At 41.3% G+C, this 15,798-nt stretch overlaps 1 protein-coding gene across 2 annotated transcripts in view; it reads left to right on the top strand.

Moving 5' to 3' along the window:
* The first annotated feature begins 1,064 nt into the window (after window positions 1-1,064).
* SELENOI (selenoprotein I) overlaps window positions 1,065-15,798 on the top strand; it is a 59,415-nt gene continuing 44,681 nt past the window's right edge. The window contains exon 1 of one of the 2 annotated variants that reach the window (XM_031027686.2): window positions 1,065-1,255. In XM_031027686.2, coding sequence (XP_030883546.1) covers window positions 1,199-1,255 — 57 coding nt within the window. In that variant the 5' untranslated portion in view covers window positions 1,065-1,198. The remainder of the gene's footprint in view (window positions 1,256-15,798) is intronic. The other variant, XM_006732871.3, reaches the window with a different exon arrangement.

The following is a 15,798-nucleotide window of genomic DNA, read 5'->3' as shown; positions in this document are numbered from 1 at the left end:
AGATCTCAAAATAATCACCCTTGTTTCAGAGACCCAGAGATTGAGAGTCCCCCTTAGGTAGTGGTTTCCGACACCAAGAACCTCATTTCATGTTGGGTCGACCACTTCCGAGCTGTATAATGAATGGTCTGATCCTGGGCAGGTTAGGTAATCTGAATTTTGATTTCCTAATCTGCGAATTGGGTCAAGCGCCTCCCACTTCGTAGTATTGTTATGGGGGTTGGTGATAACGTATGTAAAGTTCCCCGCATAGAAGGCGCTCAAAAAAGTGGTAGCAACTATTACTATTAAGAAATTTTACTATTGGATTGATACACTCTAACCATTGATCTAGTGCTCTTTCTACAACCGGCTCCAGTTATGTGCATGCACTTCTGCAAACACACTTAAAGACTCCTACAGACTCAGAGACCAGTGCTTTTATCTGGTGGAAGACATTAGCAATTTCACTTTGATAGAGCGGGGTGTGGAGAGGCCTGAGGGATGTCTCCATCGCCTTTTCAGGGCCCCTTATATACTGCAAAAAGCCTGTCACCGAGGCTCCCCACCGGCTTCTCGACGTCCAATCACGTTTCCTAAGCACCTACTGTGCGCAGCGCACGGCGTCAGGAGCTGCTGCGGGCCGGGCACGTTCCCTTTCTCTGGTCTTTTACGTCACGGTTTGAGGGAACTCAGCCCTCTTCCCTGAAGTACTGTTGAATTGGTTCGCAGGCAATAGCGGTACCCGCAAGAAAAGCTCCAAACCTCCACACTGCAACGAAACCACAGAAGCTCCCACCTACCGCGGCAAGGAGGAGCAAGGACCCCTGGGAAATTGACCTTTCGCCTCCACTCACTCTTTACTTCGGCTCACCAATTTTGACGCTAACGAATGAAGCGACGAGAAAACCTGGAAGGCGGGACTTAGTGTTGTCCGATCCACACTGATTGGACTGCGACGGCGTGAGGGGGTGGACCGCGTGAACAGGCTAGCGTCCCTCCCTCGGTGGGCGGGAAGAGATGGAGGCTGCGCTTGAGCACTGGGAGGCAGCGGAAGTGGCCTGAGGCGGCTACGCGTGCGCGGTGGGCGGAGCGCGGCTCTTCTACCTCCTCTGCCAGCCTAAGTCTTCCCATCCTTGCCCAGCTGGTGTGGTGCTCGTGTTTCCGCACCTCTTCGCGGAGAGTCGCTGCCGAGTGGGCGCTCGGTGTTCGGGTCGTCATGGCTGGTTACGAATACGTGAGCCCGGAGCAGCTGGCTGGCTTTGATAAGTACAAGGTAGCGCGGGGGCCCGCGGACGCCCCTCTCCCTCCTCTTCCCGGCCTCTCCCAGGCGGCTGAGGGGCAGGCGCGGTTCGTGTCACCTTGTGCCGCGTGGCTCCGAGCGGGCTGGCGGGCGTTTCTCCGGGGGTCCTGTCGAGACCTGGAGCTTTGGGGTCAGGGTGCGTGGGGGCATCCTAGGCCAGCCGCCTTGACTTGGTACCCTCCCGGGGGATTGCCTTTTCCTTAGGAGACCGCTCGACGAGAGTGGAGCCAGAGAATTCCCTGTGCTTCTTTACTTCATTATTATTATTTTTATTTTTAGCGGATGCAGTTCCCTTCGTGGTGTCTTAATTGTCTTCATTTTAATGAGGTCTCCACCCGTCTGTTGGATACAACTCAGATGGAGATGGTTTTTGGCAGATGAGGCCCGGGGAGGGGGAGTAACTACCGAGGCGGTGGTATTGATGCACTCCACTTCTACTCCCAGTGAGGAGACTTCCTCAGCAGTAGCTTGGGGCGCTTGGGCTGCCAGATGAAGTAAATGTGCGCAGAACGAACTGTGTAGTAGAAAGAGAGCGAGCTTTGGCGTCCGTAGAAACCTGATACTAACTCTAATTTCTTTACATGGCGTTGGGCCAGGTAATAGTCCCTATGGTGCAAAATGATTATGGGAATTTGCGAAGGGCCTGACACGTAATGGGCCTCCAGTAAATGCTGGTTGTTAACTTTCCTCCAAATCTGGTTTTCCTCCACTGCTCCCTTATCAGTGAATGACTCCACTGTCCATCCAGTTTTCCGAGCCTGAAATCTGGGCTGTAACCTTTCATCCTTGCTATCTGTGTCGCTTTCACTCTTGAGTCCTCTACCTCACCCACCAGTCAGTGAATCACCAGGTCCTGTACTTTCTGTCATTTTTAGCCTAAGCTAGAAGAGTGGTTCCATTACCACTTCCCACATACACTTTAAGTAATCTTTTTATTTTAGAATACTTTAGATTTGCAGAAAAACCGTGAAGATAGTACAGTTCCTTATGTCTCATACCTGGTTTTCCCTATTATTAACATCTTACATTAGTATGTTACATTTGTCACGATTATTGAACCAATATTCACGCATTATTAACTGAGGTCCATACTTTACTCAGATTTCCTAAGTTTTCACCTAATGCCCTTTTTCTGTTCTGGGATTTCATCCGGGATATCACATTTCATTTAGTCATCCTGTCTCCTTAGGCTCCTCTTGGCTGTGACCATTTATCAGACTTCCCTTCTTTTTGATAGCCTTGATAGTTTTGAGGAGTTCTGGTTATGTATTTTGTAGAATGCCTGTCAGTTGGGATTTGTCTAATGTTTTTCTCATGATGAGGCAAGGGTTATGGGTTTTTGGGAGGAAGAGCACAGAGATGAAGTTGCACCTCTCATTGCATCATATGAAGAGTACATGTTATCAATATAACTTGTCATTGCTGATACTGACTTTGATCACCTGGCTGAGATAGTGTTTGTTAGGTTTCTCCCTGTAAAGTTACTCTCTTTGGAAGGAAGTCACTATGAGCCCTCCCTTGGTAGTGGAGAGTTATGTCTTACCTCCCTGAGGGCAGAGTATTGGCATAATTTGTTTGGAATTATGCATGGGAGATTTGTCTTTTCTTCCCATTGTATATTTATCCAGTCATTTGTTTATATCAGTGTGGATGCATGAATATTTATTTTATTTTATTTTATTTATTTATTTTTTAAAGATTTTATTTATTTATTTGAGAGAGAGAGAGAATGAGAGAGAGAGAGCGCATGAGGGGGGGAGGGTCAGAGGGAGAAGCAGACTCCCCGCTGAGCAGGGAGCCTGATGTGGGACTCGATCCCGGGACTCCAGGATCATGACCTGAGCCGAAGGCAGTTGCTTAACCAACTGAGCCACCCAGGCGCCCTGAATATTTATTTTATACTTTGGGTTATAATCAAGTACTACTTTATTTTGCTCGACCACATTTACTCTTGCCCTTATAGTCTTTTCTCTATGTTAAATAGTGATCTTTAAAAAAATGTGCATTACTCCTTTGCTTAAAACCCACCACTGTCGGGCGCCTGGGTGGCTCAGTCGTTAAGCATCTACCTTCGGCTCAGGTCATGATCCCAGGGTCCTGGGATCAAGTCCCACATCGGGCTCCCTGCTCGGCAGGAAGCCTGCTTCTCCCTCTCCCACTCCCCCTGCTTGTGTTCCCTCTCTCACTGTGTCTCTCTCTGTCAGAAAATAAATAAAATCTTAAAAAAAAAAAAACAAAAACAAAACACAAAAAACACACCAATGTCTTCCCATTACTCTTGGAATGAAGTCCAAAAAATCCATAACATGATCTGCACGGTGCTGAATGATATGGTCCTTGCCTGTCTTCAGCTTCACATCATGCTCCTCACTGTCTGCCCCTGCCAGTATTAGTAGCCATCTCCTCCCCATCCCCCCTTTTCTTCTTAGATCTTTAAGTAATGTTGTTCCATCTGCCAGGATTGTAGCTTCCTTTCCTGTTTATATTCATCTTCATGTCTTCACTTATATGTTACTTCCTCACAGAAGCATCCCCTAAGCTCTCTCCCCTTAAGCGTGCTGTCAGAGTACCCTCTGCTCCTTTATGGAATTTGTTAGTGTGTCTCCCTATTACAATGTAATACTCAAGTGGTTAGACTTGGCTTATGGATCACCATGGCCTTAGCACAATACTACTGTGCATACTAGGAACCCAATAGACATATGTAGAATGAATGAATAGCTGAAAAAAATCATAATGGATTTTGCCTAACGAATTGGAAAAACTGTGAAGGACCTTGCTTACAAGCAGGTCATATAGGACATTCCTCTGCTTTCAAGCAATATGGTGTCATACAGTTTTGACCTGAGGTGCTGACATACATTAAAATTTAAGTGGAAAGAAGTTCCAGAGCCTTCTTGGTAACCTTGGCCAGGGCTTCACAACTTCATTAAAGAAGGTTATTAACCCAGATACCTCCTGTTTTGCCTTCAGCTCTACCCTCTTCCTGTTATCTCTTCTGCACAGTAAATATTGACATATAAAACTTTTTTTCCATACTAGGATCTGGCTTTCTGGGTGTAAGTGCCAATAGAATAGCTGTTTCATTTGCAGCAGTGTCTGTAATATGAAATCTACTTTTTCTTATAAAGCAGTGTTCCCTAAGTTTATATTTTCAACTAGATAGGTGTCCTAATTTACAGGAAATTTTAGTGTGCTTTTCTATTCCTATGTTTTCCCGTTTTCCGTTATCTGACTCACTTCCTGTGTCTGGCAGCGTATCTCCTATCATCCTGGAAAACAAAGGTCAGTTTAGCAAACATCCAGTGTTCACTAAAATGTAGTTTGTTGATTTTATTTTAAAAAAGGAGGGCCACAAATTATAACATAAACTTCTTCTAGTAGAGGGTTCTTAGTATTGTGTTCAGATTAAAAATATGAATCCAAAGGTGCCCCAAGGACAAATCTGTGTGGTCAGTTTTCCTGGAATATGAATTGCACCTAGAGACACTTTCTTCCTAAAGATCACATGTTCCCATTGTGTGATCTTCAACAGGAAGTGCTTTATAAATGCTTATTGAATTAAAACAGCTTTTGAAGCAGATCATCCCATAAATGGGTAGACTCAAAACAGTCAAGAGATTTTTATTCCCTGGTGTGACCCTGTATATTAGAGCAAAGTGATGTGAGAAAATTTGATACTATAAAAGCTGCTGGTGGAAAAATTACTTTTGAATTAGTTTAATTTCTTTGTCTCCCTAGAGGTACATCTGAGAGCTACAGTTGGAAACCTGGCAGTTATTCAGAATAACCACCGAGAGGGGTGCACATGTGGGTGGTAATTAGATTTCTGTAGTAAGAAACTAAGATGATTGCTTCTCAGTGTAGAAGAAAGCATGGGATGGATTGTATGTTATGTGCTGTCTTAACATTTGTGTTCTCCGTTTGTTACCACAATTTTATTAAGCAGATGAATAATTAGTTGAGAGTCTGCCTCCTCTGTTAGGATATGAGCTCTGAGAGGGTAGGGCCTGTAGCTGTCTTGTTCAACATGATCAGGGTCTAGCACATGAACAGAATAGATGCTCAACAAATATTTATTCGAGGAATGAAAGTGTAAAAGAACATAAATCATTTTGGAAGTGTGGTAAAAGGGAGCTGTGCATCTCCTGGATATCGGAAGAATACTTTTGTATTTTGAATGTGAAGATGTCAGGGGTTTAACTACCATTTTCTCTGTTGCTTATTTATGTACCTTTAGACAATTATATTGAGGGATTTTACCTTTGAGAGGCTTCTCATTCCTCCTTTCTGCCTGACCTTTCTTTGGACAAGTCTTTACAGTTGAAGGATTTCCCCAGTTATCTAAGGGTGAAACTTCTATTGTGGTTTACCTAATCTGACCTAGGGAAGGCATTGTTTAATTGATAGTGTAACAGCTAGTTTCAAATTGTATCATCTTTCTTCAGAGAGGAGGTAAGTGTTCTTTGAAATGTCTTGCTTGGTTTCAAGAATATAATTCTATGATGAATTGGTTTCTGCTATTATTCTGTTGTTGCATATCAACAACAACCTGATTATAGGAACTGTGATAATGGTAAATTTATTAGTATTGCAGTTAACAGGTTGTAAAGAGAGACTGTGTGCATCTTGATGATAATGCTAAAGAATCTGGCCTTCACCCTTACTAGTTCACACAGTTTGATTCTGTTTATTCAGTAAGCATTTATTGAGGGCCTACTGTGTCAGGCATAGCACTGGGGCTGCAAAATGCAGTTAGGTAAGTGCCGGGTGCTATGGGAGAGAAGGAAGCAGCTCCAGGGAGAGAGGGTTAAAGCTGAGAAAGGCAGCAGAGAGGGGATGGAGGGGAAAGGCAGAGCTCAGTCTAGAAAGATGAAGCTGAGTAGGTCCCACATTACCAGATGTAGAGGGAGAAAAGGCTTTACAGAGCAGAAGAGCAATGGAATGCAAAAGGAGTGGAGGCCGAGAGTATTTTCTGGCAACCATAAGAAGGTAGATGTTTAGGCATAATGATGGAGGGGCAGGAGATGAGGCTGAAGAGGAATGTGGGGCCCTGTCAAGAGGGGATACTTTCATGGAAAGGACTTCTAGATTTTACCCTGTAGATCAGTGTTTCTGTGGCCCAAGGACTATCAGCATCAGAATCACCTGGGAAAGTGTTTAAATAGGAGATTCCTAGCCTCACTTTGGGAGATTCAGATTGGGTAGATTACTGTTATCTGCATGTTAAATACCTCAGGTGATTTTTAGGCACATTGTAATGCTGTAGGTTTGGGGGAACTGCTTGATTTTTTTTTTTTTTTTAAGATTTTATTTATTCCTTTGAGAGAGAGAGAATGAGAGAGAGAGCGTGCGTACATGAGGGGGGAGGGTCAGAGGGAGAAGCAGGCTCCCTGCTGAGCAGGGAGCCCGATGCGGGACTCGATCCCTGGACTTCAGGATCATAACCTGAGCCGAAGGCAGTTGCTCAACCGACTGAGCCACCCAGGCGCCCCGGAACTGCTTGATTTTAAACAGGATCAGATTTTAATTTTAGGAAGCTTACCCCAGCAGCTTGTAGAAAATGAATGGGTGAGGTGATCTGGAGACCTTTTGGGATCTTCTGGATAAACCTAGGTAAGAAATGAGGGGAAGCCTGAATCTAAGTAATAGGGATAGAAAGGGAGTAGGGATTCTAAAGATAGAAGTCAGAACTGGTTAACCTACCCACTGAATTTGGCCAGCAGATATGTTTAATTATAGCCCACACCATACTTTGTTTCAAAAATTAGCATCTTCCCCATAAAAACCCAGATTTCTCGATTCGTTTGAAAAACCAGAGTAGTGGGCAACATTGGCCCTGAATTTCCTCTTGGCAAGACTCCCCCGAAGCTAAGTAGCGCTTGCCCTTTTTAAAAAAGGCAGTTGCTCTCCAGTTTGCCATTTTCCCGCCAGTCCATATGCTTCATGTGGGTCTGCTTTGTTCAGTTTATCTTCCTGACCCCTGTGGACGTTTGTTTATGATCCTTGATTTAAGATTAAAAATTGACAAGACCATGGTAACGGAGAAGCTGGAGGTGTTGGTGGGGTGAGTCCAGGGGATGAAGGATGGGGAGGAGTCTGGGATGACTCAGGTTCTGGTAAGATGACTGAGTGGAGAAAGGCGGTAGTCACTGAGGTAGGGGTTTTGTGAAGCATTAACCCTGGAAAGGTAACCCTTGGTAACAATAGTACCTAACACTTGTTTGGTCTGACTTAACCCTCTTGATAGCCCCAAGAGGAGGTATTATGAACTCCTATCTGATGAGTAAACAAACTCATGAGAGATTGACCCTTATAGAACAAGCATAATTATAATTTAAACGATAAGTGATGCTGAATCTGGAAGAATAACAGTAATCTTTTGTGCAAGGCACTTCTCTTGGGCAGGGCCATGTGAAGGTGTAGTTTGTGGACTGGGAATCAAAACAAAGAAAACTTCATGTGCTAAAGAAATATCGCTGGTGGATGAATTATCCTCCACTAAAGGAATATTTCTGTAATGATTTCAGAGATAGAACACTTTTCTTCTGAGCCAGAGTAGACACATGAGAGATTCTTAATCTTTTGATTTGCACTTATGATTGCAGGCCAGCTACAGTATACCATGTTAATTAAGGCATTACCTAGATATGTTACAGTTAATTCAGACATAACTTATTTTTAGTTGTGCTTGGTCTGCTTGAGTAGATTGGAAGAGCTGCCTTTCCCACCTGTAAATACATTCGTAAGTCTGGTTTTTTTTTTTTTATTTGAGAGAGAGAATGAGATAGAGCATGAGAGGGGCGAGGGTCAGAGGGAGAAGCAGACTCCCTGCTGAGCAGGGAGCCCGATGCGGAACTCGATCCCAGGACTCCAGGATCATGACCTGAGCCGAAGGCAGTCGCTTAACCAACTGAGCCACCCAGGCGCCCCCATTTGTAAGTCTTGAAAAGCATTTTAGTGGCCTTATTATTTATTTGTTTATTTTAAGGTTTTATTTTTAAGTAATCTCTACACCCAACGTGGGACTCAAACTCACAACCCCGAGATCAAGAGTCACATGCTCTACCGACTGAGCCAGCCAGACGCCCCTTTTTTATTATTATTTTTTTAAGGTATTTTAAAGTAATCTCCTTAGCAGCCGTAGATATAGATTTATAAATATCTCATGGAAAGAATTATTTTTGCAGTTGACAGAGACAGAGGAGTCTTTCAGAAGGAGTGAAATAAGGATGGATGGGGAACTTCTGCAGAATGAGAGGGAGAGAGATCAAGTGGTAGGTAGAAGGTCACCACATTTTTAGGTGCTATTTGGAAGAAACATCTTGACTTGGTTCTTTTACTATTTTCTGAAACATCAGTTCACTGAGGATGGCTTGTTTTTCTAACTCCTGTAATGCTTAAATGTGAAGAACTTTGAATAAGAATTTGCCCAGCGCATAAGGGAAAGTTGGAGAAGATGTTCCAGAGAGACTGATGGGGGAACCGAAGCACAGAGACCAGGAAGACCATGGTAAATTAGACATAAGGAAGTGGTGGGTATGCCCAGTACCAGGCTGAGCCTAGTGAGCCCAGTGAAGGAAAGTTGAAATGGCAAGAGCAATATCATTGTAAATACTGAGTAATAATAATAATGATAATGATAGCAAACATTTATATGGCATTTACTATATGCCCGGCATTGCTTTAAGTGCTTTTATGTATTTTATCTCATTTAATATTCACAAGTGCCTTGTGAAGTAGAGCTACTGTTACTTTACTGAGGCACAGAGAATTTAACTTGCTCAAGGTCCCAAAGTTTGAGATTTGAACCCAGGCAGTCTGGGTTAGGAGCCCATTTTCTTCATGCTATGCTTCCTCTCAAATCTAAGAACTAAAGATAAATTCTGCCTTGTGGTTACTGGGTGTTTTGTACCAGATAAAGGAACATTAGAATAAAGACCTTCAGTGACATGCTTAATTGGGTTTGTGTCTAATGTTTGCAGGCGGGGAAAATGTACAGTGAAAAAGAAAGAACTATTTTTGTTTTCTTTTCCCCCATTTAAAAATTATTAGCAGGGGCAAGTGGATGACTATATTTACTAGTCTTACATTTTGTTGAGTATTAAGAACATTTCGTATACTAGTAGCTTTAATTGAGATAAAAGTTTTGATTAAATAATTAGCTTTGGGACTAATAATAAGTTTGAAATAAACCACATGCTAGCGTTCTGACTTAGTGTCATTTTTAACCAGATTTCCTCATCTGTGAAATGGTGTAGTATCTGCCTCATAGGATCATTATCAAAATTGAATGAGTTCATATTTGTAAAGTGCCTGGCACATAGTGCTGTATTAGTGTTAAGTAAAAAATAAAACTTGACATCTGTGCCTCTCTGTTTGTGAACATTGGCTAACATATACACATGTGTACCCATACCCCAGGAAGTTATACCAAGAGAAAGTGTATTTTAGGAAAGCAAGTTAAGGGTGACAACTTAATGGAGAGATAGAAGAGTAATGGAGGTCTGTGTCTACTTGGGTCCCACAGAGACTTTGACTTCAGATTTCTTTTGTTAAATCATATATAATAATACAACAAGCAGAGTAAATAAATTTTCTTAAATACCACTTTCCTATTTAAGAATCTGCAGTATCCTCCATGTATTTATCATGTGTTTGATACCCAGATTTCCCTGCAAGGATTTCAGGTTTCTTCACTCAATGACCCCTCTTTTTGTCTTCTCATCTCTTGTTAGAATTTATTATAGGTTATTTAAGTTTAGCAAGCAAACTTGTTTGTCATCATGAATTGCTTGTTTACTGCTCTTGCTTCTCCAATCTTCTGTCACCATCTTCTCTCCAACTTGTTAGTAGATGTAAGTGATAATATTGACTGAAATGAGATCTCACTGTCTACAGAGTCATGTTTTCTGTGAGCGTAGTTTTTAAAGTCTTGTATTGATAGAAAGTATTTTAAGAAATTTTAAATTTTTGTCCCAGAGTTATTTGAACCCCCCCCTTTTTTTGCACTCTTAAGTTTAGGTTTGGTGTTTTTATGCCATAGATTATTTGTAGCATAATGCCTTGCATTTAGTAAATTTAGTGAGTACTTGCCAGATTTTATTATATCTTGTCTCTTGCTTACAATGCAGTATTTGAAGTTACCATAAGGAGGAATAGGTGTTGGCCACTAAACTAATGGTGTGGTTTATCCTTCAGCTGAGGAGTTGGTGGGAGTGCTGTTAATGTTTGCTTTCACCAGAGCCGTGGTCCTCAAACCTGAGTGTGCTGCACAATTACCAGGAGGGTCTGTTAAAAGAGACTGCTGGGCTGCACCCCTAGAGTGTCTGATTCTGTATGTCTGGGGCAGGGTCCAAGAATATGGGTTCAGTTTGGTGACTACAGTTTGCAAACCACCTCATCAAAGAAATATTCAATTATATTGCAATCTGAAGAGCAGTTAATAAAACCAAGAGATGGATATAAAGGAGTAAGAAACTATATTACTGTAATGTATTAGCTCTCAAGCATCGGGTAGTCTTGATTTTGTGGGTAGGATCCCTAAGATATCTCTTAGTAGAAAAGAGGATGTAGTGCTTTCAGTTACGCACTAGTTTGTTATTGCTGGGTAACAAATTATCACAGACTTGGTGGCATAAAACAACACACATTTATAATCTCACAGTTTTTATGAGTTAGGAGTTAGCCAGCTCCTCTCTCTGTTCAGGGTCTTACCAGGCTGCAGTTACGGTGTCAGCTGGGCTGCGTTCTCATCTGCAGCTTGGGGTCCTCATCCAGGCTTGTGTGGTTGTTGGCAGCATGCAGTTCTTCTCAGTTGTAGGGCTGAGGCTCTTAGCTTCTAGGGCTTTCCCACTTTTCCCTGCCACATGGCCCTCACCATAGGCAGTTCACATCATTGTTGCTTGCTTCTTAAAGGTCAGCAGGAGACTCCTCCAAATTGCTAAGATGAAGACTTATATAATGAAATGTATCATGGAAGTGATATCTCATCACCTTTGTCATGTAAAGTATCCTAATCAAGGCAGTGACCTCTCTCACCTTTGCTATTTTCTTTTTTTTTTTTTTAAGATTTTATTTATTTATTTGAGAGAGAGAATGAGATAGAGCATGAGAGGGAGGAGGGTCAGAGGGAGAAGCAGACTCCCTGCCGAGCAGGGAGCCCGATGCGCGACTCGATCCCGGGACTCCAGGATCATGACCTGAGCCGAAGGCAGTCGCTTAACCAACTGAGCCACCCAGGCGCCCACCTTTGCTATTTTCTGTTGGTTAGAAACTAGTCACAGGGTCCACTGTCAAGGGAGTGGAATGAACTATCAAAGGGAGGGGATTGCTTATACAGGGGCTTGACTCACTGGGGATTACTTCAGAATGTGTCTGCCATAAATTGGAAGACAAAAAGTGTATTTTAGAGGATATTTTGAGAATAATGATTTCAGTAAATTGGATCTAGATAGATCATGATTGTATTTAAGCCAAGAAAGGATAGTCTGGTTTCAGACAACGTGATCAATTTCATAGATGTGTTCCAGGATGAATCAGAAAGGACTTACAATTCAGACCTTTCTGTTTATTAGCCGTTATAATCCTTGAATTTTATAGTCTCTTCATGTGTAATATAGGTAGGAATAATCTATCTTACAATACCAAACAAGAGAATAGCTGTAATTGTCCTGTGGAAACTGTAAAACATTATACAAATGTAAACATGATATTATTAAATAGGGGAAGAGTAAGAAGAATTTCCTCTTGTGAAGTTAAAAGTTGGTTTGGACTAGTTCCTAGGGGAAAATAGATTTGGTGAAGGGAGTAACATTTCTTCTCATCACTGATACCTTAACTCTATACTGCTACTTAAATAAACATGCAAAGTACTTCATGCATTTATTCATTCATATGTGCAAACATTCAAATATGTTTATTGAGCTCAGGCTACTGTGTGCCAGAAACAGAAAAGATCACGTTGGGAAGTTTTCTCCATTCTCGTAATTTTAAGTTTCTTTATATCCCAGTGCCCAGTGAGTCCCACACTTGTATGTGAAAGGCTGCTCTTTTGATTGCCTTGATATTTGTTGAGTAAATAACAATTTTTTAAATAATTGAGATCCCTCATTTTATGTTTTGTGCTTAAGTGACTAGCCTGGAAGATTGGAATGCCATTGCTAAAGAACTCTGCTCCAGGAGTGGCTGGTGGGGTACATTTTGGCAACAATGGATTCTACCCCTGGAAAGACTTAAAGCACCTAAACATAATTGAGCCATGAGTCCTGTCAGCAAGGACCTCTGACCTCAGTATCGTACCCCAGTGCTGCACCGGACACTGAGCTTCATTGTTGCAGGGGGAGAAAAGAGAGAGTTGACTCTTTTCTTTCTTTCTCTTGTTTTAAGACAGGTTGGTAATGTGTGTTTTTCATTTTAGTCATGTCTGAAAAGTTGGTTTGAGCAACAAATATTATAATTTCACATAACCCAGTTGTGAACTAAAATTGGCTCTTTATGGATATCTTACTTTTTACTCCTAAAAACATGGATAATTTTGAACTCAAGAATTTTGGAAATAATTTAAAAAAATGAAAAATATCATTTCGAGTTTGGTTGCATCTGAAGTGATTAACAAGTGCAGTTTGTGAACTATTAATATCTTGTATCGAGCCACATTTTATGGATTACTATAGTTAACTAAATATGTTTTATAAGTATAAAGCTTTGGGGCGCCTGGGTGGCTCAGTCAGTTGAGCAGCTGACTCTTGATTTTGGCTCAAGTCATCATCTCGGGCTTATGGGATCAGGCCCCACATCTGGCTCCTTGCTCAGTGGGGAGTCTGCTTGAGGATTCTCTCTCCCTCTGCATCTCCTCCCACTTGTGTTTTCTCTCTCTCTCATAAGTCTTTTTAAAACAGTATAAAGCTTATATTTCAGATGGGTAAAGACAGGCCTTATTTTAAAATCATTTGACAATAAGAGTCCTATTCTACTTATATTGTTTAGAAGACAAAGTAGGGGAAATCTGTTGCTGAGTATAGATAGTAGAGCATTACTTGGGACAGTGGCCCCAGTCTAATTAATAATTTGTCCAAAGGTCTGTATTTAGTGCAAGGGTGTGTCTTCGTATCAGTTTTCTTAACAGTACAGAGAAGGGATTTGAAATATAGTACCCTTGTAAAGGAAATACTTCTATGTCCAAGGAGGTGGTTTCATAGTTTTCCTTTCATTGGAGCCAATTTGCTTCTTAAATTAAGGGGAGTCTCACATTTTTAATGTCCTTCTTGAAAACATACTTCACAGCATATTTGGAAGTAATTTAGAAGTCACTGTACTGCTAACCCTAACCCATAATCCTCTCCACCTGATGTACTTTAAGTCTTGTAACTGGCTTCTATTTGCACTTTGGTCCCTGTCTAGTTCTTTTTACACTGTAATCAGTACGATGCTTTAAAAATGTAAATCAGGATGTGCATTGGGTTTAGAATAAAATCTAGCTTACTGTGGTCTTGCTGGGTGGTTTAGGCCCACATCTTCAGTCTCATTTCCTGTCACTTCTCCCTGCTCACTAAGCTATAGCTGCATTAGCCTTCCTCCAGTATTACAAGTATTTCTAGTTTTGTGGTCTTTGCACATTTTTGTTCTCTTTGCTTGGAAGGTATCTTGGCATGTACTTGCCTCCCTGCAACACCACACACGTGCGTGCACGCATATACACCCACACACACAAATGCACACTGCCACATATATATTCTTTATTTTCTATTTCTTTTTAGGTATTTTACATATAAATGCACAGATCTTAAGTGTCTAATTTAGTGAATTTTTATATATGTATATACCCATATAACCACCACCCCAGATCAAGATACAGAATTATTTCTGGCACCTCAGAAGGCCCCCATTCAGTCTCTTCCATCAAACTACTATTATGACTTCTTTTGTCATAAGTTAATTTGTCTGTTTTTGAACTTGATATAAATGGAATCTACAACAGCATGTTCTTTTTAGTGTCTTGCTTCTTTGACTCACTACAGTGTCTCTTATGTTCCTTATCTGTCTTCTCATCTTCTCGGCCTCAGCTGTGTCCCCTTCTTAGAGAAGCTTTCTCTGACCGCTCTGACTGTGCACGCTCCCTGCCCCATGTCCTCTCGCAAAATACCCTGCTTATTTCCTTCACGGTATTTAACACAACTTGTGATTATTCCTTGTTTTCGTGCTTACCATCTGTCTCACAATGGGCTGTAGACTTGGTTAACATAGGTAACATTTTGGCTTGTTCATCATTGTCTTCACTGGGCCTAGCAAAAATTTGCCTGGCACAATCATAGGTACTGAACCATAAGTACTTGTTGGCTTACTGAATGAATGAATGAAGAATGAACTCTGCTTTGTTTTCTGGCATATACTGAAGTAAAAAAAAAAGAAAGGTCTGAAACTTTCTAATTTTTGGCAAAATGTTATCTAAAGTAATTCTGATCTTACTAAGAATTTATGAAAATTTTCTCCTGTGGGAAAGATAGACTAATTGTCATAGATGACAGGACAGAATTCTATACCCAAATAAAAATTATTGAATGTACTAAAGAACAGTCTTGAGGGAAGTGTTTAGAAGTTCTGTCTTGATCAGCATTTTTACAGAGACTTGGGTGAAGGCATTATTATCAGCATGACAAATTTACATGCTGAGATTTTGGAGAGGCATAGCTATTACCTTGCATAAGTGAGTCTGAATCTGAAGAGATCTGGAGGGGATAGAAAAATGAGTTGAATCTAGTAAGATGAAATATTATAATGGTAAATGTAGAGTCTGGTACTTAGGTTCCAACAGTCATCCTCACATGAGCATGGAGAAAGGTGGCTTAGTAGTCCAACTGCCCATTCGTATTTAAGTCTGCAGAGTGATTTTGTTGCCATAGGAAATTAATAGGTTGAGTATCAGAGGAATATTGAGGAAGAGCGGCTTATGGTCATGTTATTTCTACTCATACACCACATGAAATGTTTCTTATGCCCTGGATCACATGTTTGTATTGGTTTAACAACAAATTGGATTGCCTGGAACACAGGTTGTCAAGCTAAAGCCCCCAGGCACCTGTTTTTGTGAATAAATATTGTTCTATAGGCACACAACCGTGCCCATTTGTTTACCTATTTTCTGTGACTGCTTTCTTGCTTCAGTGGTAGTGTTGAGTGTTTATTACAGAGACCATATGGCCTGCAGAGCCTAAAATATTTACTATCTGATGCTTTCCAGAAAAAGCTTTCCAACCTCTGGTCTAAAGTACAAGACCTAGATGAAGAAGATTGAAAGCATGGCAAGAGGAGCCCCAGAGGAACATGGGATGTTTAAGCAGGCGAAGAGAAGATGTAGGTGCGACAGGGAGAGTGGCCTTCAAATAATTGAAACACTGTTGTTTGGAAGAAAAATTCGACCCTTGTCTGTTTAACTTTGTAAAGCAAAATGAAAACAGGATAGAAAATATGGGACAAGGGGAGGATTTTGTTAGTGTATAGAAAGTTGGTTTAACATG

Source organism: Leptonychotes weddellii, chromosome 10 (genome assembly GCF_054177405.1).
Source record: "Leptonychotes weddellii isolate Sample4059 chromosome 10, ASM5417740v2, whole genome shotgun sequence".
Classification (NCBI taxonomy): Eukaryota; Metazoa; Chordata; class Mammalia; order Carnivora; family Phocidae; genus Leptonychotes; species Leptonychotes weddellii.
Note: the sequence above shows the minus strand (reverse complement) of the source record. Positions and strands in the feature narration are given on the sequence as shown.